The sequence below is a fragment of the Bombus impatiens genome, unplaced genomic scaffold (assembly GCF_000188095.3).
Source record: "Bombus impatiens unplaced genomic scaffold, BIMP_2.2 scf_0095, whole genome shotgun sequence".
Lineage (NCBI taxonomy): Eukaryota > Metazoa > Arthropoda > Insecta > Hymenoptera > Apidae > Bombus > Bombus impatiens.
Genome location: NT_176514.1, coordinates 757,648 through 783,722, shown reverse-complemented (window position 1 = coordinate 783,722; position 26,075 = coordinate 757,648). Strand labels below are relative to the sequence as shown.

The 26,075-nt window shown below is 35.2% G+C and overlaps 1 protein-coding gene and 1 long non-coding RNA gene across 7 annotated transcripts; one reads left to right on the top strand and one right to left on the bottom strand.

Annotated features, from left to right (window-relative positions):
• Positions 1-84: 84 nt before the first annotated feature.
• On the bottom strand, positions 85-24,743 carry LOC100749393 (myosin-IIIb). Of its 6 annotated transcripts, XM_024372718.2 has the most exons (17): positions 12,802-12,957; positions 11,513-11,847; positions 11,069-11,350; positions 10,369-10,953; positions 9,919-10,310; positions 9,502-9,830; positions 8,850-9,356; positions 8,493-8,779; positions 8,073-8,347; positions 7,581-7,951; positions 7,349-7,459; positions 7,016-7,269; positions 6,730-6,938; positions 6,538-6,618; positions 5,903-6,067; positions 5,649-5,670; positions 1,271-1,373 (listed from the first exon to the last, which is right to left on the bottom strand). In XM_024372718.2, the coding sequence occupies exons 1-17, from the start codon at positions 12,815-12,817 to the stop codon at positions 1,362-1,364; spliced, it is 4,233 nt and encodes a 1,410-aa protein (XP_024228486.1). In that variant the 5' UTR covers positions 12,818-12,957; the 3' UTR covers positions 1,271-1,361. The 6 variants fall into 6 exon arrangements, with proteins under 6 accessions (XP_003486052.2, XP_012250005.1, XP_024228485.1 ...); XM_003486004.4 differs by lacking the exon at positions 5,649-5,670 and having other exon boundaries at positions 85-1,373; XM_012394582.3 differs by lacking the exon at positions 5,649-5,670 and having other exon boundaries at positions 85-1,373; positions 7,352-7,459.
• On the top strand, positions 23,312-26,075 carry LOC112214161. The gene is made up of 2 exons (XR_004460845.1): positions 23,312-23,446; positions 24,637-26,075. It is a non-coding gene; the product is annotated as an uncharacterized LOC112214161 (long non-coding RNA).

Sequence of the window (26,075 nt, the reverse complement as noted above, 5' to 3'; positions counted from 1 at the left end):
AATTTAACGAAAACTAACTAGTTCGCATAAGTTTGAAAATTATTAGATACGGCTAATACATACACAATTCGTCAAACTATCCGACTCGCATATTTTCAGCTTCATATGGTAATAATACTGAAAAATATCGGTTAATAAAATTTACGGATTATTAATATCTTGCCTTATGTTGCGATATAACCGCGTTATATTAACTAGATAAGAATTATTTTGTAGTTATTATACTTTTTTCAAATCTTAAATCTTCTTCGAGTATCTTTTGCCATTTCTGTGCTTATGTATCCCTAGAAACATATTTTTTAGGGAATTCGTATATGCGATCGATAATTATTCTACATCGTTTAACGACAGTCTAGGTGCCCGTAGAATATCTGAAAAAACATGTCTAAGAAAGTTATTTTTTCGCGTTAACGAGCTTATTTTGATTTGGTGCGAGCGGTGCTCTTCTTTTCACGTGTTTCTCAGTAACCTTGTCCTTTGATACCGAAACTCCGTTGCAAGCTAAGCTGCCGCCCTTTCTTTTTCTTAAAGATTCCGTAGGAAGGTATTCAGCTGGTCTCAATAGCTGCCGGAAATTATACGGTCCATTGATATCTTCTGGATCATAATCTACCTTAAAGATTTCTCGTTGCTTCTGAACGACGATAGTAGGTTTGAGGATTTGTCTGAGATCAGCTGGGATCCCAAACGTATCCTTACCCAAATCTTTTCTCGCAGCTAATCGACCATTGATGGCATTCTGACAATTAACCAATCGGTCGATTCCCTTTTTGCTGTCTACGCCAGGTGATCGATGTTTTCTTAAGTTGTCATTTTCTTTCGTAGGCTGTATCTCCTTTACACGACCATTTATATTATTCTTAAGACCATTATTTAATTTTGAAGGTTTGATCAAATCATCTCCCACGACCATTTTATTTATGAACAGACCATTTTCACAACCACTAATGATATTTCGGTATCCGTTACTGCAAAGTGGGTGTCCATTAACTTTGACCAAATTGTTCGCCGATGAATGTTCATTAACCGAGTTTGAATGGCTATTGATTGTGGTTTCGTGTCCGCTCGCGGGGCCGTGATAATTATTTAGAGGGACTTGCCCGTTAACAAACGCCGATCGTCCGTTTGTAAAATTATGACCTCCCTTAAACAGGTTCTGATGAGCATTTGCAGCATGATGTCCATTGACGATACGCTGCTGCTGACCACTGATAGATTGTTGACGGTCATTTACACCGTTGTATCTGTCGATGTATTTGAATCGTAGGCCATTTGAATGGTTGATATTCGAAGAGTCGACTGTAGGTTGTTTACAGCGCGAATATCTTTCAGGGAACCGCAAGTCTTTGCTAGCCGCGTGATTAGTCCTTGTACTGTAAAGAAAAGAATTGCTTTAAATCGAAGATCGCCTAAGATATCGATTTTTCGTTATCGATTTCGAAACTACCGATTTGTAAATGAAACTCGAAGAATGAAGATAAATAATGATCTACGGTATCGGAATATGTACTTCAGAAATAGTATAGGCATTTTTTAATTCGAACGATAAAAATTTTATGGAAATGTCGGATAAAGTATTTATTTTTCAAATATTTCTTCGATCGTACATGTTTTATTTTTTTGTACAGCTTTTTACTATCTTTCTTATATTTTAATTAGAATGTATGCACCAGAAAATAAGTTTTTGTTTTTATAAATTACATAATTTAAAGTAACTAAAGTATGTTAGTCAAAAGTGTATTAAATGAAAAAAAAGATACATCCGTGAGATCTGATATACTTCGAATCGCATCGAATCTGTATATATATAGCAAACAATTCGAATCACTTCGAACGTGATTCGAAGCTTAAAGCTATTGATCTTGATAATTCTGGAGTCTTAAGTCTTGAGTTTTGGTATATCCTGGTCGTTTTAGCGTGTTTTAGCGTGTTTGATAGCGTGATGAGTATTCAGTATCTTATCACTTTTTGATTACCTTGGTTCAAAGTTCATTGATATAAAATATTATAAAAAATTCAGGAATATTGAGTTATCATCAATACATTTATTTGTTACTCGTTTCTATAGTTTATAACTTGCGGTACATATTACGAGTGTTGATATCTAGTGAAAGCGGGTAAAAAAAATAAAAGAAAATAGAAATTTCTCAAATTTGGGAGAAAATTTATGAAAATGATAGGTTTATTGTGTATATATATTAATTGTTTAATAACAAAATCGTATTTAAAGTTAATGTAATATTGTGTAATCCACAATGTAATATACTATATATAGTATAAAATAATAATTATATTTAAAGTTAAATAAGTTTATAATTATAAATAATAATATTTATTTGATATTAAAATTGTATTCAAAGTGGCATGTTTTAATGTTTTGTTTGCTATTGATCATAACTCCTACCTTCGAAAAATTTCTTTTGCGTGGCATTTATGTGGCAAAACAAGACAAAATTGCTTTTGCTAATTTTGTCAACATTGGGATATTTGGATATGTTATTTTTCCAATATTGTAATGGATCTGAATATCTATTAATACAACTTTCCGTTATAGAATCTTCACTAATCAAATTTTATCGTATTATTTCGTTGTCACAAGACGTTCATAGTGATGTATTATTAAGATCTAGGTGAAACATTATTAAGGATTATCAGTGTTTATCTCAAACGAGGTACCTTCAATATCAGCTACATCTGAAATCTGATCTATGATTAATGTCTTTGCTCCTTCAGCAGTTTCACTAAACATAAATTCCTCTTGAGATATTTGTTGCTTTAATTTTATGACTGAAAGATTCTCACTGTTCAATTTAAGACAAGTGTGTAATTGCTTCATGGCTACAATAACTTTAGAAATCGAGATATTGGATCCAGTATTGAATTCTATGATTAGAAAGAAATGGTTGTAACATAAGTAAAGTTTTAGCTAATGTATTTTGCTCATTTCTCGTTAGTAAATCGAAAGAAATGGAGGAAAGAAGATAGTATTGATGCCATTGCTTGTATTTATTCTAATAATCCATTAAATATTTCGTATCTTAAATTCCAACGTGTCTCGATTTTTAAAATTAATTTATATTTTGGTATGTTCGGTAAATTTTGCATTTGGAATACTTGTCTTTTGCTAAGCAACTAGATTTAAAATAAGATTGTATACGGCGACATTTTTGATGGATATAGTTAGATGGATAGTTATTTAGATGGATAGTTATTAAATTGGGAATGGATCCGAATGACTTTTTAACAACTAAATGAAGTATGTGCAGAATATCGAACAGTAAATATACAGGTAAAACTGAAACTTTCTGATTTTGATAATTTTTTAATATGTAATGGGGGCATGATTCTGAACAAGTTTTTCCTATACGTATGATCGGCAATCTCGCTTAGTTCTCAAGATATTCGCAAAAATCTGTCGATACCACTACAGTAAATTCTGTTTGTGGTTGTGCGCCTGCAGTAACGTATGCGTCAGTGTTGGTTGCCGCTTATCTTCTATTTATAAACGAGAGTCGGACGAGCTTAAAGACCCCATGTAACTACATATGCGAGGTTGCAAGAATTGCCTCTTATAACTTAGAACTCAATTAAAAGTGAATATCATCAATGTATTGGGTTTGGGTTAGACTTTCCAACTTAGCCGCTACGAGGCAACGCCGTATTGAAAAGTCTAATCCAAACATGATACATTGATTGTATTCACTTTTAATCAAGCTAAATTATAACAGACGCTTCTTACAGTCTTGTGTATGTAATTGTGTACGGGACCTTTAAGCTCGGCCGATTTTCGTTTATAAACAGAAGATAAGCGGTCAGCGGTTGGCAACCAAACTGACACATACACTGTCGCGCAACTAGAAGCAGAATTCAATGTCTATTGCCGGTAATAAACTTACAATATATTTCAAAATTATCGAAATCGGAGATGAGTTAACTTTACCGAAGTTTTATCCCAGTTGTAGTTTTCGAGATATTCATATAATATTCCTGCTGAACTTTTTACTTAAATGTGGCCTCACGTTTCTCTTTCTAAATACAAGTAAATAAGAATCTCCGCATAGCTACTAGAGAGCATGTATTTTAGTAAATGACAAACTTTCTTTCTTTGATACTTTGATTTTAGATTTGGATTAAAAAATCCATGAAAAACAATAATCGTTTCATACATTTTTATGGTAAACTATTCTTTATACTAATTAGAAAGATTTCGAGCTATATTATTTTACCGTGAATCACTTTTTGATAAATTAGAAAGTTTATTAGTTCTATTAATGTTAGTGAACATAAGGAAAGTCTGTCATTTACCGAAGCACATGCTCTCGAATAGATAAGTTTCTTCTTTATTTCCATGTGTTTAAAAATTGAAGCCCGAGAAGTGGTATAAACCCATCGCAGCACGAACGTATAATATAAATATAATCATATCCGTACATAAACTTATATTAAACTAAAAAGTTTTAAGAATATATATTTATATGAATATCTCGAAAACTAAAGCCGAGCTGCAGTTATATGAATAAACGACGAATAAGTCGCTACATATGAATAGGTGAAACTGATCATAACATGTGCCTAATGACATATTTGAAGATCATTGAAATCGGCGAGGCGTGCTCCGTTCGATATACGTAATTACGAAGCATTATTATTATTATTTATAATTATTAACTTATTCACCTTAAAATATACTTGCTACTTTATACTGTATAGTATATTATATTATCTTTTGTATTATACACAATATTATATCAATTCCATCAATACGATTTTGTTATCTAATAACTAATAACTAATGTATACGCAATAAACTTATTTCTATCATAACTTTTGTTCTAAATTTGAAAAACTTTTCCTAGTTTGTTATATGTTTTTCCTCGCATTCGCCAGATTTGTATCAGTATTCGTAATATGTATTGCAAGCTATAGAAACGAGTAACATAAATAAATGTATTTATGATAACTCACATTTTCTGGATTTTCTTTAATATCTTATGTCAATGATACTATTTGAACCAAAGTAATAAAAAAGCAGTAAAACATGAATACTCATCACTGCAGTCTCATGTAACACGTTGGTCGATCATGCACGTTTGTTATCCGCGTCTACATTACTATTATACATAACTGCAATATACAGTGGGTGAGTTCAAAATGTATTGTTGAAATTTTCATTACTGTTTTCTTCGTAATTTCGACCAATTGCAACATTTTTATAATTTTTTGCGCGTCATTTAGTAAACTAATCCTTCTAACTCCTCAAAAGAGATCAAGTCGTCTGGCCCAATTTTCAAACAGTTGTTCCGTTTTAAAGTGTGTAGAATGCTTTCTACGTCCAGTATATGTTAAGTCACATCACGTTATCAAGCCCTATCGCGAGCCCTAAGACTTTCAAGACATCGAAAACGATCAAGACTTTCAAGATTTCCAAGACGATCAATTATTTAACGAGGGTCTCAAGACATTTAAGCTTCGTATCCTGTTCGAACTGATTCACAGTGTCTCAGATCCCATCACTAGATACGCGTGTAAGATAAGTTGGTTTTCTCTGATATTTACATAAAATCTACCTTAAAACGATTTCTAAATGAAATTAAATCTTTGAGACAGGTATGATACATACTACGGATGGCATAAGTTTATAGCTTTACCTGGAAGTTTGCCATGATACCTCTGGCAAGGTACAGAAACACAACGAAAGATTAGTAAAACTCGATTGCTATCGTACAATGATTAATTCAACGATACTGCCTATTTACAAGAACAATGTATTGCGAGTTTGACAAGTAAAGAAAGGAACGTAATGATAACTGTCTGTCTGAGGGGGAGTGTTTCCATTTTAAATCGAAAACTTAAGTTTAGGCAAGAAGACAATAGACGTCTAATTGAGAAAGTTTGACTTTACCCCACTCTGCCCGAGTTCTCTTGTTGCTGATCCTCGCTCGGATTTCTCAAAGCTTTGTGCCATATATCCGAAAGTTGTTGTTCCGAAGCTATCGCAAAGTCTCCCTGAGCTTCCAAACGTTCTCTCCTCTCGGTATTCACTTCCAGAATCTGCCCAATTCGACTCCTGAGATTAGAAATAAAGCAGTAATTTTCATGCACAACATGCGTTCCTGCTTTCTACGTCACTGTTTTACACAGGTATAGTACACAGTTCTTTGATAGTAGGATCCGCTAAAATCTTGCTGAAGTTCGAAACTGTTTGTTCGCTTTGTAGATGTGTTGGCAAGGGACACATTTTCAGTGTAATTAACAATAAGATTCATGGTACAAGGATAATACAAATAGCTCGTTTATTTCGAATATTTTAGTGAATTTATGGCCTAAGTGCTTTAAAAGGGTATTCTGTATTCTAGGATAGAATAGGATATTCGATAAAAGATTATGGGATCTTCAGTGACGATGTTAAAGTAGATCTCTACTGCCTAGGACTATGATATTCGAAAAAGAGGTCGAAGAAGATTTTACAAATATCTACAGGTGTAGCGCGAGGTAGATAACAACTTGATAAAATCTCCCTGGTATCTACGAATATACCTCGTCAATGGGTGAAGGTCATTTTCTAGCTGTATCAACGGTAAGTCCCAGCCAACTTCTTCTTCTTCGAAGTCCGAACCACTTCCGATGCGAGTGCCAAAAGCATTGGAAAATTGAGCATTCGAATTTCTCATTCGCTCGAAGAAAATGAGAATGAATAATCGATCGCGTCAGTGCATTATGTCTATTTACCTGCTCATCTCATCCTTTAAGTCACGGTAGTACTTGATCGTTTCCTCTCCATCCACTTGATTGCCACTTCGATATTGCATGATCGGCTGCACCATGTTGAATCCTTCGGGTCGAACATAATCCGGTGGTGGTTCTTCTATCTCGTTTAATCGCACTCCTGGCTTATTGTGACGTAGATTCTTGTGCACTTCTTGGTTTTTCATATGAACCTTCGAACCCATTGGAATAAATGAAACATTACGCGCAAGTGGAATCAAAGTTTTTATCTAAAATTTCATTTACTCACGTTTTGAGAAAATTGTATGAGATCAGCTTGCCTTAATTTATGATGTACCGGATCTTTTGTCGGAGGTTTCCTTTTTTTCACTTTCTCCTTTTTGTACCACCGTTGGACTATAAACGCTGCTTCTTCGTTCTTTAAACCTTCGCGCAATAACGCTTTATGTGCCTCAAATTTATCATCGTAGTTGTTCAAGATCTTCTTGAAACGTTCTTCCAGTTCAGGTCCAAAGCGTTTGCGAATTGTGTATCCTCTGAAATCTAACGATAAAAAGAATTTGTTACATTAATTTCTATGAAATTCAACGTAAATTTATGCTTTTATCAGGATTAATCTTACGACTTTGTATGATAGCTGCAGCGTCATCTTCCTTCAACTCTTCTTTCGTAGTTCCATCTTCCTCGTCTTCTTCTGTCTGCTTCTCAATCTCCACCTTCTCTTTCTGTTCCTCTGTGAAACATATTAAATCGATTCGTTTTATATTCTTTTCAATGTACAATGTATGTTGTGAATTTTATTCCCCGAGAGAAATCTCAAAAAAAAGACAAAAAATAGAAAGAAACTCATATACCCTGCATTTTTTGTAGAACAGTTGCTTCTTCTTCTTCTTCTTGTTTCTTCTTCATTTCCTCTAAAAAGTGCTTCCGCGACAGCCAGCCACGAATATGACGTTGTAGTGTTACAACAGACACGGCGAATTGCCATTTCTGCTTCTTAAATCTGATCCTAGCGAGCCATCGACGAACACACGATTGAACCATAATGATTTTCTTCAGCTGTTCCTCGTACATCTTCGAAAGGAACTCGACGTGATAGTATTTCAAGAAAACTTTTGTTCTGCCCAATGCCCATCCGTCCATTTTCAAACGGATCAGGAAGAGACGGCAATTGTCGCGATTCGCTACCACACGTTCGTCGTATCCAAATGCTAAGAAACAATATCTGAAACATACACAATTTTTTAATCGAAAATATTTAAAACAGCCCGTTTAATTTTTAATACTTAATAGAGGGTGATCTATGAACTTTGATCAAATCGATATTTCGAAATTGAGAGGAGTACCTTTTTAGAAATTCGTTGAACGATATTCTATGCGAAAATCCATTTTGTCTGATCCTTATTGTCTCCAAGACCCCGGTATATCTCAATTGTTTCACGACTTTCTCTTTATCGAAGAATCGTGGGCTCTTAGAGTCATTCGGTTTTATGCATCGTACGAACTGTGGCGACCCAGACACCATCTTTTGGAGTAAGTCCATAAGGGAGTAACGGAAGTAAGTTGCTACGGTTTGTTGAGCTCTGGATTGTGACGCCAACCCCCGACTGGAGTACCGTTCCTAATGCAATTTATAAACAAATTTTCATTCAAACGAAATTTTCAGCAATTTTCAATCTGTAAAATCATCACTGCGACGGCGTTGTCTTCGAGTTGTCGGTGTTGTCAAGTCTGTATAGTTTAATCGAGTAGCTAAACCTAGATACCTTCGTATTCTGATTCGACTGTGACAATTTTTTCGAATCAGTCTCGTGAACAGCCGAATACAAGTTGCCAGTTTTCGTGATCGGACATTGAAACAAGAAACGGACCATATCGTACTGAGATTGCCTGATCAGCTGGATTACTTCAGGAGGTAGGAAATTCCTGTTCTTTTCTAAGAAGCCATCCGCTTGGTAAACTACGCGACCCGCAAAATGATGGACCGCGAAACAAACTGCGTCCGATTTTGGCCTTACGTAGAACTTGGACTTGATGTTGTTGTGAAATTTCTCTGTAATATATGCACAATAATTATCGAATGCATTACTTTTATCGAAAAACAACAAATTGGAGATTCGTACCGATTAGGGATTTATTGGTGGCTCTGGGAAATCGACTTTCTTCGTCTAATAAAGCCAAAAGTCCCATAGGTTTGCTGAGTAACATATCTAAAACGGGTCTGTTGTCAGAGAACTCGACCAAATCTACCGGTATTCCTTCCGCCATATATTCCTGTTGCTCCCAGGTGAAAATATGTTGATTGAAGTAATATTGTATCTGTTCGTTGGCGATGTTGATGCAGAGTTGCTCGAAGGAGTTCCTCGGGAAATTTTCGAAGCCAAATATATCCAGCAGGCCGATTGCCAGCGGTTCGTAATTCGGTGAACGATTGAAACATAGTAAACAGTTGATTTGATTGACCATCCAGTCGAACAATCGACCATACAATCCTTTTGCCATCGCGTCTCTAGCCGCGCACGCTTCGGCTACCGTATTGTTACGCGTGATTGTTTCTCCCCTAGTCATAACGGAATTTGATGTCAATGCTTCCAAAAGATCATTTTCTTCCACACCGAGTAATTGCGAAACTGAAACGTGTTTCGAAGTTTATAAATTCCATAAATTCTTCTTCTTCGAAATAGTACTTCTTCTCGAAAGAAAAAAGTAAGAAGAAAAGGAACGAAAACGAAAGAAACGATAATTTAGAAGAGATAAATTTGTTGGTAATATTACCTCTGTGTAAAGGTGTTGTATCAATCACGCGGCTTTTGTTATCGGTATTATCCTCGCTGGCTACTTCACCAAACTCGATATCACCCAGATGAAGTATCGCAGCCAGAATACGATATACTATGTCCACTTCGCTATCTTGAAATCCCAGTAATTTAAAACCGACTTTTAGTTGTTGAAATTTATCGATATGCGTTTGAGATGTTTGACTCTGATCTGTCAAATATCGATGATGCTTTCGAAGGTTCGAATCCAGGTAGAATTCTGAAAGACGATTGTCTGCCTCCAGACCATCGTACATGTAGTAAAATATATGGAAATTGCGTTCACCTCTGTGTAAATTAACGAGATCAGAATGTTAAAATTATTACATAGCGTACAACGTACATATCGACAAATACATGATATACAGAAACTTACTCAGCTTGAGCTACAACGCGAGATTGCTCTAACAAATACACGTATATTCTGGCACCAGTGACTTTACCACCTTTAGTCATGGTTAAGTCAAGATATTTGCCAAATCTCGATGAATTTGCGTTAATCCCAGTAGTCGCATTACCGAAAGCTTCCATTATCGGATTTATCTGAAGAATTCTTTCTTCCAAATTACGATTAGGAGCTTTGCTGAGGTAAACCAATTGTTTCAGCAGCAAATTCGCACTTTCTGTTTTTCCTGCTCCTGACTCGCCGCTAATTACAATTGCTTGATTTTGTCGTTGATGTAGCAGTGCTTGATACGCAGCATCGGCGACGGCGAAAATGTGAGGTGGATTGTCCGATCTTGCTTGGCCTTTGTATCTCTTTTGTTCCTGCATAGATAACTTGAAATTTAAGAAATTTCGATAAATAGAGTTTGATCATACTTACAATGCCTGTATACAGTCCCAAATTTGTGAAAGGGTTAACAGCTACAAGTATATCTCCGATATAAGTATATATTTGAGTTTGTTCATATCTGTGTTGTAATTGATCGACGATTGCATCCTCCGACAACATGTCCAAAGCAGCCAGGTCGTCCATATACATCTTTTCTGGTCTAGCTTTCCGATCGGTCTTCAATTTGCCGTGTTTGGTCGTTACTTCGGGCTGTCTATGAACTTTACCTTCAGCTCTTTGACGTCGGATCTCCTCTTGTATTTCGTTTCTAATCTTTTCCGCTTTCGACTCGATATTCATCAATAAAGGATGCTCTTTTAGTTCGCTTGCAAAGGGCCTGTGCTCGAGATCTTTCACCAAACATTCCGTGATGAAGTCGACCAACTCTGGAGAATGGATATCTGGATTCTTGAGGGACGGTGGTGGATTTCTGGGGATTTGAAAGAGTGCCCTCATAGGGTGCAGTTCAGATAGGGGTGGATCGCCCTCTGCTAGTTCGATTGCCGTGATTCCAACTGACCAAACGTCGCATCGAGAATCGTAAGAAGAATCAAGTTGTTGTTCGCAAGCTATCACCTATTCGTAATTTGTGAGATTTCACATTGATTAATGTCGTATTTTGATAAGACGTTTGAAACGTTTAATAATCGAAAGTTGACGTTAACGTCGAAGAAGGAATTTTGGAATTTACCTCAGGTGCCATCCAGTACGGTGTGCCAACCGAGGTATTTTTTCTGGCGAGGGTAGCAACGAGATGCGAAGACACGCCAAAATCAACCAGTTTGACGTGTGCATCTTCGGTAAGCAAAATATTGTGTCCCTTAACGTCACGGTGCATGCAATGATTGCTATGTAAATAAATTAGTGCCTCCACCGTTTCTGCGAGGATATAACCTATTTGGTCGTCCGTTAGGCGCCTTCCTTTTCTTTTCAGGCCTTGAACGAGATCGGTCACCGACCCTCCGGTGCACAACTACGATCGGAACGTTTTATAATAACTCGTTTGAATTTTTTTTGGGAAATTTCAAAGCGGTATCAAATAACGTTTAATTAGGTGATGATATTGATGTATTCGATTGTATATTCGTTACGCTTTCCTGTTTACATTATGAGACGAAAATTAGTGCAACGATACCTCCATGACAAACCATAATTGATCCTCTTCTTGAGCAGGTTTAGCTCTTTTCAAGAACAAACCACGAAAGAGAGGAATATTAGGATGGTGGCTTAAGTCTCTCAGCACCAGATACTCTTCTTCGATTTCCTCGATATTGTCGGCGACGTTCTCCAAAATTTTAATTGCAACTTTATTGCCAGATTCGTTGCAATACGCACTGTAAACCTCTCCATAGGTTCCTTCTCCGATTAATTCTTCCAAGACGAAGCGATCTCCAGGATCTGGTATCACGTCAAAATTTACGTGCTGACTCAGACCGTGATACGCCATATTGGTCCCACCACCGGTCATTTCTGAAATAGGGAATTATATTTCTACATTTTATTTGTAAAATTAGTAAAATTTAGTAAAATTAGTTAATTTGTCGAAATTTACCATCTTATTATTAATAATACACATTAATAATAATACATAAAAATTATATTATTATCTTTATTACGTTAATGCCTCCGATTATTATTACGATTATAAATTTCAATTCTATTGGGATGTAATGAGTATGGTACACGATAAATCATGAATGAAGTTAATAACATAACGTGCTGCATTTATCGGTAGTTTTATACGAGATGATTCCTTGTTCAAGTCTTATAGAAAGTTGCGGTGAACCACGAAGAGAAATGTTGTCACTGTCATACCGTGTAAGTATAGGGCAATAAAAACATTTCTTGGAACTAAATCTTTCCATAGAAGAGATAGGTAAAACCTTATTGAAAATAAGCTACATTTTATCTTGTAATACTACAAAAGAGCAAATAGATGAAACAAAATAAAGTGTGATCATCGAAGAAGTAAATTTATTTAGTGTTAATAATATTGAAAGATTGATTTTTACCGAAGCTTTAGAAATCAAATGAATATGTAGTCTTGCTAATATAGATATATTACAACGAAGATTTATATATATCAGCGTAGTTAATTATATAACATATTCTCTTATGGTAATCGAATTTACGCATTGCCAACTAGTTACACGAATGAAACAGACAGAAAAATTTCAGTTGCTTCGAAACATACGCGAGTTTGAATTCACGATTAAATTAATATAAATTTCTATGGTTAAGGCACCTATAACAATAGATAATAATCGACGATTATGCAACTCTATTATTTTATAGACTAATAAAATTTTACTGAGTTCAAAGTATAGAACACTTTCTCTCCCTTGTTGAATTTACCAATAACTGTTCCACTGCACTTTCTATATTGTTCGCCAAAATTTTTCCTTGACGTGAATTCTTACTGACCAATTATATCACCCATTTTGGTGATCGTTGTTCACGCTGGATATTTTAAAATTCTGAATGCCTTATTTAAGGCCCTGAATAATTAAACGATGCGCCAGTGATTATCAATAGACACTGTTAACTTGACCAAGTGTGAAATACGACTGGGTTGTTCGTCTTCTAACCAGATACCTGTTAACTCCTTAATAGGATCAGGCTCGGTAGGACCGGCGCACTTGTGCTCACTCTCAGAAATAGGTCTCATAAGAAGACCACGCCACGTGCTCCTCTGTCATTTTGATTTCTGATATTAATTCCATAATAGTTTGAACATGCTTACGTATATGCATTATGAATCTGATATGCACCGTGTGTGGTTTTTATATAAGTAGATAAATAGATATTTTAATCTTGTTTCACGTAACTACCAATACGTAATAAAAGGATACTAATAGGAAAACTATTATTTTTTCACTGATACCATTTGTTTCGATCAGAATAAATTCATATACCTGATTGTCGGATTTCGTCTATTTTCATTTTCGAAATTATGTTAAACAATGTCGTTACGTAATTTTATTTTTCTTGTATCGCCTATTGCAGGGACATGCGTAAAACGAGATTGAGTCTAATTAATTGATAATGAAAAGCTGTTTCTTGCTTCTGCATATATAAATCCAAGATATGATAATAAGTAACTTATGCCATTGGATGAAGCCATCTAAGGATCAAAGCCACTTACTCGTGGTTTCGAATGGCATTTTATGACACTAAATTAAACAGGACATTTATACATCACGGGTGTCAAGTGTGTAGTCAATGGTACAATGATAGATTAAGAGATTATCATATATAGATTAAGGAATAGATTAATCAGTTTAATAATCAAGTTGGAAAAATTCGATGAACTCTATGGAAAAATTATGGCAAAATTATACACAAGAGAAATGCAATATTTCGTGTTTTCGAATACGTACATGTCGAAGAGATGTTTACGAATGAACTAAATGGAGTAATTATAAAGATTTGTAAAATATAATTCTTTCCAAAAAGGAAAGCTAACGTACAATTAAAATGTCTATATTGATTTGAGATGTAAATGCAAGAGCAGGCTAAAATATACAAATAATTTCGTAATATTTTAAGCGAGCATGCAGGTGCTAATTATCGTGCATCGCCATTGGCCATCCACAGTCACGTTCAACGTGAAGTGTGTCAAACGCATCCGATCTCTGTTTGCGTTTGGCATTTATGGAATAATTTGTTCGTGAAATTACGTTATGCATTTTAAACACCGAATTGCCGAATTAAATGTGACTCCGTGCAAAGTTGTATGAACCATTCTTTTAACTATTTCTATATATTACCTATATGTATATCGCAAAATTTGATAATTTATAATTTCACATAATCCCTTTACATTTACACCTACATATAATCTATTCTCATAATTCTTGAATTCTTTTAAAAATATGTAGTCAACTGCAACTTTATCGGTCGCTTCTGTTAGAAGAATACTCTTTGTTCCACTCTTCCTTTCTCTCTCTGCCTCTCCCTTATTTAGAATTTAATAAAATTCTACTAAAATTTCAACATTTTTCAAACTTCTTTACATTTTACATGACAAGTCATGTCCGTTTTTGAAAGGAAAGAAATACGTTAAAAGGTGTTTATATCTTCTATAAACGAAACAAATGTACCGACGTGCCGTAAAAGCTTTGCTTGCTTAACGATCGCGTACGACAAAAGGCTCTTCATTCTTCCTGAAAGTATAGATACTACTTACATACACTGTCCGAACAAATTTCTTTTGTTCAAATATCGCATCCAATTTTGAACATTTATCCGAAAGAATAGCAGTTGCTGAAAAAAGTTGGCGATCAGTGTCTTCGACCTAGAATATGAGAATCCTGTCAATTTCACAGATCGATGATTTCTCTTCTACGAACATCTTTTTCCTATCCGTTTCGAAAGTAGTGTCAATTTCGCACCATCGATCATACTTATTGTTCTTGATTATGATCTCGTTTCTTTGAGAAGACAAACGATTTGCTATCGCAATTTACGATCGTGGTATTGTTGGTATCGATACGTTTGAACATGGTATCACTGCTAAACAATGGTCATTTGCCGCGAGGGAAGTCACGTGGTACGATAGGGGTATTAGAGCGAAGAAACCCGACGTGAAATTGGCTTAGAGTCACCCCAACTGTAAAGTAATGTCTCTTCGAGCTGCATCATGATATTCAACTACCTTGGACAATACTTGACTACACCTAATGTGGTGTATAAGCCGGTCAAATCACGAACATCGTGGCTTCTCAGTTACAACCGTGTTATTGGCTACGAAAATTTCATTATTAACGACTATCAATTTCAATTATGTCGCATTTTCGTCAGGGTTACTTCGTTACAATTTACGTGGTTTCCTATGATGAAACTTTCCATCGTATATTTGGTAATTATCGACGCTATATGGGTTACAGTGACATTTATAATGAAATAAATTGAATAAAACGCAAAACGGCGTGACGAAAGTTAACTGCAATTGCACGTAAATCTGTACAAGATAGGACGTATCTAAAAACCCTTGTAAATCATTCGTGTTTTATGTCAATTGCGAAACCTGTTAACATTTTTGTTACTAGTTTATAGGAGCTATTTATATAGAACATGAACTTCAATTTTGAATACTTTCAACACATTGTCTGGACAGCACAGAAATTCTCCAATTCTTTGAATATATGAACCAGTGTCGTGTGTTGTAGGAGTAATATATTAGATAATTAATTAGAACAAAAATTATTGGACAGAGGAACTTGTTATTTTTACATTGTTCAGTAATATTAGACTTAAACATCTTTCGAATGACAAACTAGATGAAGTGAAAGGTCAGAGGCTTTTCCAATCATACACGCCGTTCCGCTGTCTTAATCCTTTCAGCGTGACGGTGTAACGGTACAGTGCGTGCTATCAATGGTTATACTACTGCTGCGTAATGTTTAAACCACGCACCACTCTAAACAATACCACTGTGAACTAGATATCTGCGTTAATTATTTCAAATGTGATCTCTTTTTCAAAGGAGTTACAGATCCCACGATCTCGTATAGACATATACATAATCGTACATTGTTTAAGAACACTTGCGTTCTAGTTTGCACAATAAGCCAGGAATATTCTATGATATTTATTATAATAGCTTATTATCGTAGTTCGTAAAATTCAGCTATTTACCGTACCGTACAATAATTTGACGGGAAGCTAGCTGGTTGCTGCAATTACGTAAAGAGCTGCAGATTATCGATTCTCTTTTACCTTTATCACGAAATCACCCTACCTTGTTGTTTGCCTAAGTATTCTCTTTTAATAATTTATTTATTTTCTCAATGGAGTATGTGTTTGGAATATATTTGTCCCATTTTGTGTTATAGGATGATCTGCTGCACACTATGACGGGTAACGGTATATAATACATGTCATGTATGGATCGATGATGTCTAGCGTCACATTGATACGCGTTTTAATAAGAAATTAGTAAAAAATCAAATAAAATAAAATTACCTATCGATTATATTATAATTGAACGAATGATTCATCGATTACTCTCGTATGCTTTTGATACGCGAAATAGAAACTCGTACTTACAGCGTAACAATTTGTATTGAAATATCTCGGATGAAAATATACATATTTGTAAGAGAAACGGCACGTTAAACGCGCTAGAGAACCCTATGTAAATAAATTATAAACTTTAAAGGATCAACTCGAATTCGTATGACAAGTTAGCTTGTCTTTAACCATTGACAGGTTAGAATAACGATATACGACAAGCTACGATCGTGGCAGGTATCATTTATTATCCAGCTAAGCGGTGCGACAGTGTAAATTAACTGCAAAATTTCTCTACAGCAACGGTGTAACACCCGACGACTCCGTAAACTGATCCGTGACCGACTTCGCTTTCCGCATAAAGCCCTTTTTATGTGGTTTGATATTTTTTCATCGCGATATAAAATTGGATCGTGCTTCCTTGATATCGATACCGCGTTGTTTGTCGGTGCAGAATGGAACTGCGATATTAATTCCGGTAACCGCGAAATATTCGTTTCGACAGAGCGCGTACTGGTGAACACTGAAATTATCGGTCTGCCTCGCGATCGTTTCACCATGACCATCGTCATCGAACAACGAACGACACATTTTTACCATTATCTTTTTTCTCTTTCCTCCGTCTTGTTTCTTCTTCGAGGACTACATTTCTAGGGAATCATATTCTCGCGAAGAATCACGTCGACCATACCTCGATAAGAACGTGAACCGTTAAAAATCGCGGTCGGCATGAATCGGCAAAACATGCTGCGATTTTTTTTCGTATTTTGCTTTTCACATTTCCGCAATCCATCTCACGAATCGTACGTGTCACGTTACTAAGGATCGCAATTGAACTTACGATATTTTAAACCATGTGTGGATGGAAGTTTGTGGCCAGTCGAAACGGTTATTGTTCTTATTACAGATTCTTGTGAGAAACATTTCCTCAGCGATGATGTCAATTTCTCTATCATTCGTATGATTTCAAGTTAGCAGAGTTTTTATAATAATAAATTCCGAGTACCCGAACAAACAACTGTGAAGATGAGCTATTTTTTCACAAATTACACCGTATGTGCTTATTACCTAATAAAGAGTACATATTTTGCTTGCAATAATTCGTTTTAATTTCTGTAAAGTTGTTTTGAAATTGGCGATGAATTCAGTATGTTACGCATAAAAAGTAATAGATTACTTCATCTAAATCATCATTACGTGACTGTTGAAAAAACATACGTGCACAGCTTTTTAAAAGATGCATAGAATTTGCGTCGTGTCGGTGCCATCGGTGACTCCGTAAAAGTGTGCTAATTCCACAATAATGCGAAGCCCTACTTTCTAACCTTTGACCACTATTTGCTTCCATACTCGCTACGCTCGAACGCGACCATTGTAGTTTTCTTATTAATCAGCCGTAGGAGGAATGTGAATTATTGCACAAATACCACTCGATACTATTTCCATCCGCTACATATGAAGAAACGAAATAAAAAGTAATATAGTTGGTTATTTCTTCCGCTTAGTAGGTTAAATCTCCGTTACTCCTATTTTATGTCAAATGTTACACTTTTAATATAAGTTGTGTCTGAGAAAGAAACTCGCTTTAATAAAAACTCTAATTCGACGCAATTAATATTGTTGAAAGCGAGAAAATTTGCAAGTATTACGATTAATGATTAGCATTATTTATCCAGGAAGTTTGATATTTAGTTTCTCGCGGTAATTTTCCGGTCGGAAATCTCGTGCTTGACGAATTCACATAACGTACTTCCTATTGTATCCGTCGCCTCGGTTAGCTGCCCGTGTTGTAAAATGCAAGAATTCTCATGATGTCAGAATATTTACAAGATTGTTGAAAAATATTCCAATTTTAAATTTCATTCGTATTGCAACTCTATTTTCGAATGAACATTCGAAATGATATTAATTGCAATATAAATACAGATCCCTTATTTAGCAGCTCTTATAAAATTCAAGTGATACTTGTAGTAAATCTCGATCTTTAAAAATCGGTAAAGATACTACACATACATACATTCTGGCCACGATAACTGATCCCCAGACGTGTTATCAGATCCTCGATTCACGGTGTACCGGTTTTCAAATGTTATTGGAGGAGAAACACGACATCGATACACGATATACTTCATTGAATTACCTTACTGAAATTGCATGTTCTAATTTCGGACGACAGCGACTCTACATATATAGTACAATGTAAGCTTGCGTTTCTTAGAAAGTATACGCAGTCTTCGCAGTTAGAATTTACAATTTTATAGGTATCTTAATAAACCGAATAGTTAGTTCAAATTCTGATATTACTTACCAACCAGGTAGGCACGTAAAGACATGCAGAGTCTCTGAATAAAGAATCCGAACGACGAATTAACTCGTCTCTTTCGCTTAATAGATTCAAATCAATATGCAACTAGCGCAAATATCGTACGAAATTGTTTTGAATATTTCAGTAAAATTTATAACTTCTTTTCCATAACCGTTCCATATGTTTTAAACAACGCTTTCACCCATTCTACTTATCTAGAAAAAACATTCTGCGTGGGAGAAAGATTCATAAAAACGACGTGGCACGGCGCGGCGTTATGAAATTATTGGTAGGTAGCTTTTAGCAGCGCTTTGCCATAGTGATAATCAGACCGCCTAGAAAACGTAGCAATAGCGATTCAACGAGCCATTGCTCGGTTGAAAAAAGACTCCTTTAAGACGGTGAACGGAAGGCAGACGAGTAACAATTTCTTTTAACGATCGAAATTTCCAAACGAACCACGAAGTACCGCTCTATTACGCGCGTCCAGCGTGCCGAGAAAATTCAATTACAACGTCGGCGGACTGATAGGACAGGCATAGTTCTGACTGGATAGTCGAATGGATCAGATTCATCGCAAAGTGTAAATTGTGCAATACACTTCCTACGGAACGAGTCGCGTCGATAATTACACTGGTCTTCTAATGACTGAAAATCCTCGATGAATGCAATCACGATTCCTTTCTATGGAAATGAAACACCCACGATCATTTGAATGTGTAGGCCGAACAACGTCAGGGAATGTACTCATGGATAGACTCATGATGAATAGACCTCAGGAGACTTTCGTTATGCTTCCTTATCCGATTCATTTCTATAGTTCAGTTCCTTTTTGTAGTGCATATAATCCATTATCGTCTACGTATTTATAAGCTTTAGAATCTAATTAACTTGAATCCGTTGCTAGTTTATATCCCGCTTGCTTTTTCCTCCAAGTAGGATGTGGAAGAGTGGTACAGAAGTATGTGGTGTCACGTTGCAGTAGCTAGGATGAACAAAATAGTGACAACCGGAAAGGAAAAATATGACAGATGTTCCAAGTACTAAGATAATCTACCTGTGTGTATCGAATGTTGGTGTTACGTTTTATAAGAAATAAACATGAAAACTGTTACATAAAAAAAGATATTTGATTTTGTTACTACTTTGCTGGAATATATCATTAATAAAAAAACATGTGCAACCGCTGGTACAACTATCGTGAATGTATGAAATGCAAGTTGAGATGAACGAGTTCTTTCTCTAGATACATTAACAAGCGGTGTGGTAATTATAACTATTGCAATTCAGGCATAATTTGAATGTCGACAACAAAACTATGAAAGATATTTGTTTATATTTTTCTTATATTATTTTAATTAAAATCGTTTACGTATAATATAGTTAGATACATATTACAGGTCGGCAATTTTAACGTTAATAGACGTAGGATATGAAAAAGTAATCTGTGGTACGGATGGAAATGGAATGTAATTATGTGATAGACAACAATTGCACTAACAACCAAGGAAAGTAGTGTGGAAGCTATATAATTAACTGCGGAAGAAAGTCAAACCGCTAGCGATTGTTGAAAAGACGACGATCCACAGGAAGATTCAGAGCTGAACGATCGTTTCGCAGATCATTGATCTTAGTTTCTAGATTGTCTCTTTCCCTTCTTGCCAAGTGTAATATAACGTTACTATGAATAAACCTCCAAGCTACCAATTCTATCTAATGTTATATTCCATTTTATAAAACTAGCAAGGCATAAAAAATATTGTATCAATGTAGCGAATTAACTCGAAGTTAATTATATTATTCGTGTTAAGAATAAAATTTAATCGATTATGATAATTTTAAACAGGCAACACTTTTTGTTCCGTTAAAAGCAGTACATTTCAAATAATAGCGATTGTTGAACGTGAAAACATGAAAACTTTATAGCAATACATGAAAAGATCGCGGTGATATTTTCTAATTTTTCTGTCAACCTGTGATATCCAAAAACACATAATTTAATGTAATTTCATTTCATTCGTGTAATTTAAGCTCGATATACAAGTTTCTTGCAGTTCGCAAAATTAAACTGAATTCTAAGAACACATGCTTTCCTCCTTGTCAGTTCCTCTACCAAATGACAGTGTAATTAACGACAATTAGATGGAAACCGGCTAGCGAAAAAAATTCTGCTGCGAAAGTGACTTTTCTATTACGAAACAGTACGAATATTTCGTATCAATTTAACGCAGCTACTAGTTGCAGAATTAAGAAAGATACTCGATGGATTTATAATCCGTGAACACGGATCAGCGATCCTGCTCTTACGTTTCTATTTAAGTTTCAATGATTTTATTAATTCGTTTGACTGACCCAGATTGTGAGATTTACGCAACGTTTCAACATCCTATTTTATAAATCACGCGAAAATCTAGTTTAGATGTTGGTATCGATCGCAGAGGAAGTGGAAATGCACTTCCTGAATGCAACGAAGCACACGAAAAGAAAAAAAAAGAAAATTAACGTAATAGAATGCAACATTGTGGCGTGTAGCGGCGAATTCATCATTTTCTTTTTTTATGTGTCGAGTGTCACAGAATGTTACGTGATCCTCTCTGTATAAATATAACAGTAAAATGACAGCAGAATATTTCTTTGTACTTAACCGACCCGATATGGAAAACATATAAGACTACACTGAATTTTTTATACTACATCCTTATCTATATTATATACTATACCATGATATAATTCTAAAAAAGGAAGATTCAAAAATCGCATATTGAAACATATTTTATTACTAGTTATAAAATAGATCCGATAAAGATAACTTTCGAATTATTATTGAAATAATTTCGCGTGAAAGTGCGGATGGCAAAGAAAGGCAGTGAAGTGTACCAAATATACCTTTGCGATACTCAAACACTAATGAAATCATTCAATAAATGGATCAGTATGGCTCTTGTACTTTCTTTTACATAACAATTTCCTTAGTCCTTATAAGCATAGTTTGGACGTTTGTTTCCTGTAATAATTTTCACGTAATCAGCGATCAACAGTCACGTTCTTATAGAGAGGCAAGATGTACCGGTCATCGTTCCACGTAAATGACCATTCATTTCTCCGATAGCGTTGCTTATTTTATAAGTAGCCACTCACTCACTCGATGTGAAATTTTTACTAATGCATTCCTGACAGTAAATGAATCCTGACGTAGTAAACACAGTATATAATATCGACCATTGCAATTTTTTATCGTTATGTATTTGATTACTTCTATCGAAGAACAAAATATAATAAAAGCAATAAACAATTTGCGTAAATATTTATTTCGTACGGAATGCTTCATAAAGGATTGAAACGTCACACACACACACACATACACACACATCGTATACACATACATACATATATAAGGAATATTTATTTGTACTTTATTATCACATCATATGTTTATAATTTATCAATATTTCTCATATTATTTAAGGTTAATAAGTGTTATGTACTACGATATTTGATTGGTTCTATAACTACAGAACTAACCAACTGGTGCACATGCGTGTATTTAGTAGTATTTCTGCGCCCGTCGGTGTGTTAATATCAAACTTAAAAGTAAAATGCCGCGTAACGAACTCGGATACGAAGAAGATAAACAATTGTACATAGAGAATTGGATATGTACCATGGCTGGAAGTAAATTTCGATATTCAGAATTTCCCCATAATGAAATTTCTCTCAGGCTGCGAATGGTAAAATGACATCAAAATATAGTTCGAACAAATTATGGAAATTTACGAGCGTGTGGATATCATTTTTCCATTCCCAGATTGAAAGAAATTCTATGTGAATGTTAAATTTTCCTTTTGAAATTATTTTTTCTTTTTCATTTCTCCGAATTTGTCTTTCCTTTTCGATGGAAATAGCAGAAAAGAATAGGATCGGGAATGAACGAGTTTCGCATGTGGGCGTGGTTGAAAACCTTCTCTTTCGCGATTCACAAAGGCCTGCATTAACGTTCCAGCCGATTTATAACTGGTTCCATTGGTTATTGCCATTTCTGTAATGCACGTGGGTATCAGAAGCACCCTATAGCAACTTGCCCAGTCTTTCTACCTTTTTCTGAATATCTCCGATATTTGCTTATTTTAAATATATCTGGTAAAGATCGTCCTTGATCTTTTGGTTGCGATCGCGTTCAAGGTACATACTTACTTATGTGCATGCCTATTTTCTGACTACGTACCGCCGTATTTAATGTTTGCATGTAAAAACCAACACACAATACATAATGCGATATGTCTTGATCACTTAATACTTTGATAAATATTTATAAGAAATACGATTTGAACGATCTGACACGTTGTTTGTTTCTTCGGTGAATGATCTTTTATCGTGTTCCAGTTTATAATATCGCATATATATTGTATAGATCTGTGATACATATCCTGTTTACATACCTGAATATATAATGTAAAGACAATTCACTTTATCAATCACTAATCCTACGATTCGATTGTATCACAGATCTATCATAACCGCTGACCTCTACGATATAGTAGTAAGCCGCGTAGTGTCATTTAACGGTTGCGAGCAAGAGCGATGCGTAGCCGTAGCGTATTGTATTGTTGACTTTAGTCGAGGCTCGGTCGTAGGGACATATTTGGCGGTTGTCGAGTAATGTAGTCGAGGCTCGTACCAAAGATGTTAATATTTACAAGGTTGATATATCGATAAATCTCTCTGTTTTACCTTTTAGTATGTACTTTCGAGGTAATAACACGTACTCGAGTTTCCAATATTTTAATTAAAGTCACTTGCTTATTAGAACACCTAAATACGCATTTTAAATATAATTTACTTTCTCTGTGATAAGCAATTACATATTTCTAAAATTCGATCGTATTACTCGATTCCATATTTATCATCGTACAATATTTAATTTAATTTATATTTATGTTAAATGTCGAATATTTTTTTTTAATCTACTGTTCGACAAACAAAAATTGGTTTATCGATCATAATCCTAAAGAACAAATCGTATCTATTAACGATTGATTCCGCTGCTTATCAGAGACCAAAATGTTTCTTATAAATAATGATGATCGACATGAAAAAGCTTTAAAATTGCAGTTTTAATATTTTCATAGTTTACGCTTTATGGCGTGAACAAACCTACGAACCGTTTCAGCTTGTAGCTCGATTTTAATTGACGCGTTTGCGAATGAATGCAAGATACGTGTTATGTACGTAGCGTGCAAAGCGCTCTTTTAACGCATTCGTCATACTATAACATTTACACGATTATTATTACAATTAATGAAAACGTTACGATCGCGAATGATACGCCTATAAGAATTAAAAATAACGTAATGTGGATGAATTCTGTAACGCGTTCCGTGGTACATACCGCGTATATACGATAGATCGAGCCTTGTACATAATGCAACAGTAAGAAACCAGTATATGTATCATGAGAGAACTCGCATTATTTTAAGCAGATCACACTCTGGGGCAGGACTATCACGGTAATTGATTTAACGTCTCGATTGTTCAGTTACATATATACATGTATGTATATAATATATATTGGTTACTATTTAGGAAAAACGTAGGATCTAAACGACATGTATTAAAACTACGTAATATTCTAGTATTATACGACTAGGACCTAATGTTTTAACCAGACGATTCTTTCATATTTCTTTCGAACTGAAATTTGCCAAAAATAGAAAAACTCGATTAGGTTGAAAATGGTTCAAAATACGCGGTAGAGTAACACCAATTAAAATCCAAATTCGACCAATTATCGATCGAATAAGGCATTCGTATCGAACGATCACTCTCATGCCGAGCATTCTTGTTATAGTGATGTATGTACACTTAACCATGAAATATTTGTATGTCGATAAACATTTTACGATGTCGCTTACCCGAATCATTGATTGAAGATCGATTTGCAGAGTGACAGGAGTCCCCGTGGTTCGCGAAGAAGACTCAGGCGAACATGATCAGGGACGCGGAATTTGAAACCAGTTGCGTGTCGATCGTAGAAAAAAAGGACCAGCTTAAAATCCCTGTCGAAGGTAGTAAGTTCACAGCACTTAGCCACGGTGTGGTTGTCTAACCGGTACTCCGGTACTGTACGTTCGAAACGATACAGACAGGATTGGCGAGCGAAGAGCAGGGCACGCGAGTGCTGCCTCTGTCTTCGGCTGATGCTCGCTCCTCGCTACTCGCTGCTACACGGCCACAGGAACCACGTTGGTGCCCCCTCCTTTTCTCAGTTTTTTCTTCCTTACTACGTTGCCTCTCACAATGATCCGTTACTCCTTCCGCTTGTGTCTGCTAACCTTATCCGATCGCCCGTTCGTTCGTTCCTTCGTTCCTTCGTTCGAATGATACCGAGATTTATCCAATTAATATAAAATAGCCGAGTCCCTTCAAATAACAATTTTAGTTTTCCTTGTTACACGATATTTCACATTTACACGATCAAAACATTTTCAAGTAAAGATATCGAGGATTGTTCTGTAGTTAAAAAGTTACGTAAAAGATTTTTTATCGTGTTTTTTATCCATTATTTTGACCTCACAATCCCAACCTAACCTTGTGCATAATAACGTAAACGTGGTTATAGCTAGACCGCGAATGTTTATGCAAATTTATAGTTTCGCTGCCACACAAGTATACGCTTTAAATATATCGTAGATTATCGTGGAATTTGATAAATGTTATTATCCCTCTAGACACCAGAATTCATCGGATTTAAAAGATATCTGCATATAGTAACACAGTTGGTATATACCTTTCACACTTTTGTGTTTCGTAGGATATATCATCTAGGCGATTAAATTTTCATAATTAGCTATGGATTACAGTGAATCCATAATGAATGAAGTAAATAGTGTTCCGCGGTTCTACCTACCGTTACTCTTCTTTTCGCTGGATTTTCCTCTGTTTCTTCTGCGTATTTTCCATAACTGTATTCATGCAAAATAAAATGCTAATAATAAATGATAATAAGATACGCGTAAAATATAGAGTGAATTACTTTAAACGTCTGTCGATTGGACTATACGATTTAATATCCAGCTTTTCCCATAATTCAAATATGTATGGTCAAATAGAGAGGCGATTTTGTACGAAAATGTAAATGAAAAGCATAGAATTCTGACGAAGTTTTATTTTCGATCAAAAATTTACTTTAAATATTTGCATAACACGTTTATATTTATTGTAATGGATACCGAAAAGTATAGTATTAAGTGACGATAACGATAAATTGTATTATTTTGTAATAAAGGTAGAATCGCCCAATTGTACTATCACTGATAAAACATCCTGTATATTCTACTATACAATGGAAAAAGAATCAAAGGCCAACAGCTTCAGTTTTAGA

What these genes read in the sequence shown, in the direction of transcription:
- LOC100749393 (XM_003486004.4), bottom strand. An exon ending in TGGGACTGTATACAGGCATT is followed by an intron (nt 10,311 to 10,368) that starts GTAAGTATGATC and finishes TTATCTATGCAG; the next exon opens with GAACAAAAGAGATACAAAGG. An exon ending in GACCTTCACCCATTGACGAG is followed by an intron (nt 6,068 to 6,537) that starts GTATATTCGTAG and finishes TTCTAATCTCAG; the next exon opens with GAGTCGAATTGGGCAGATTC.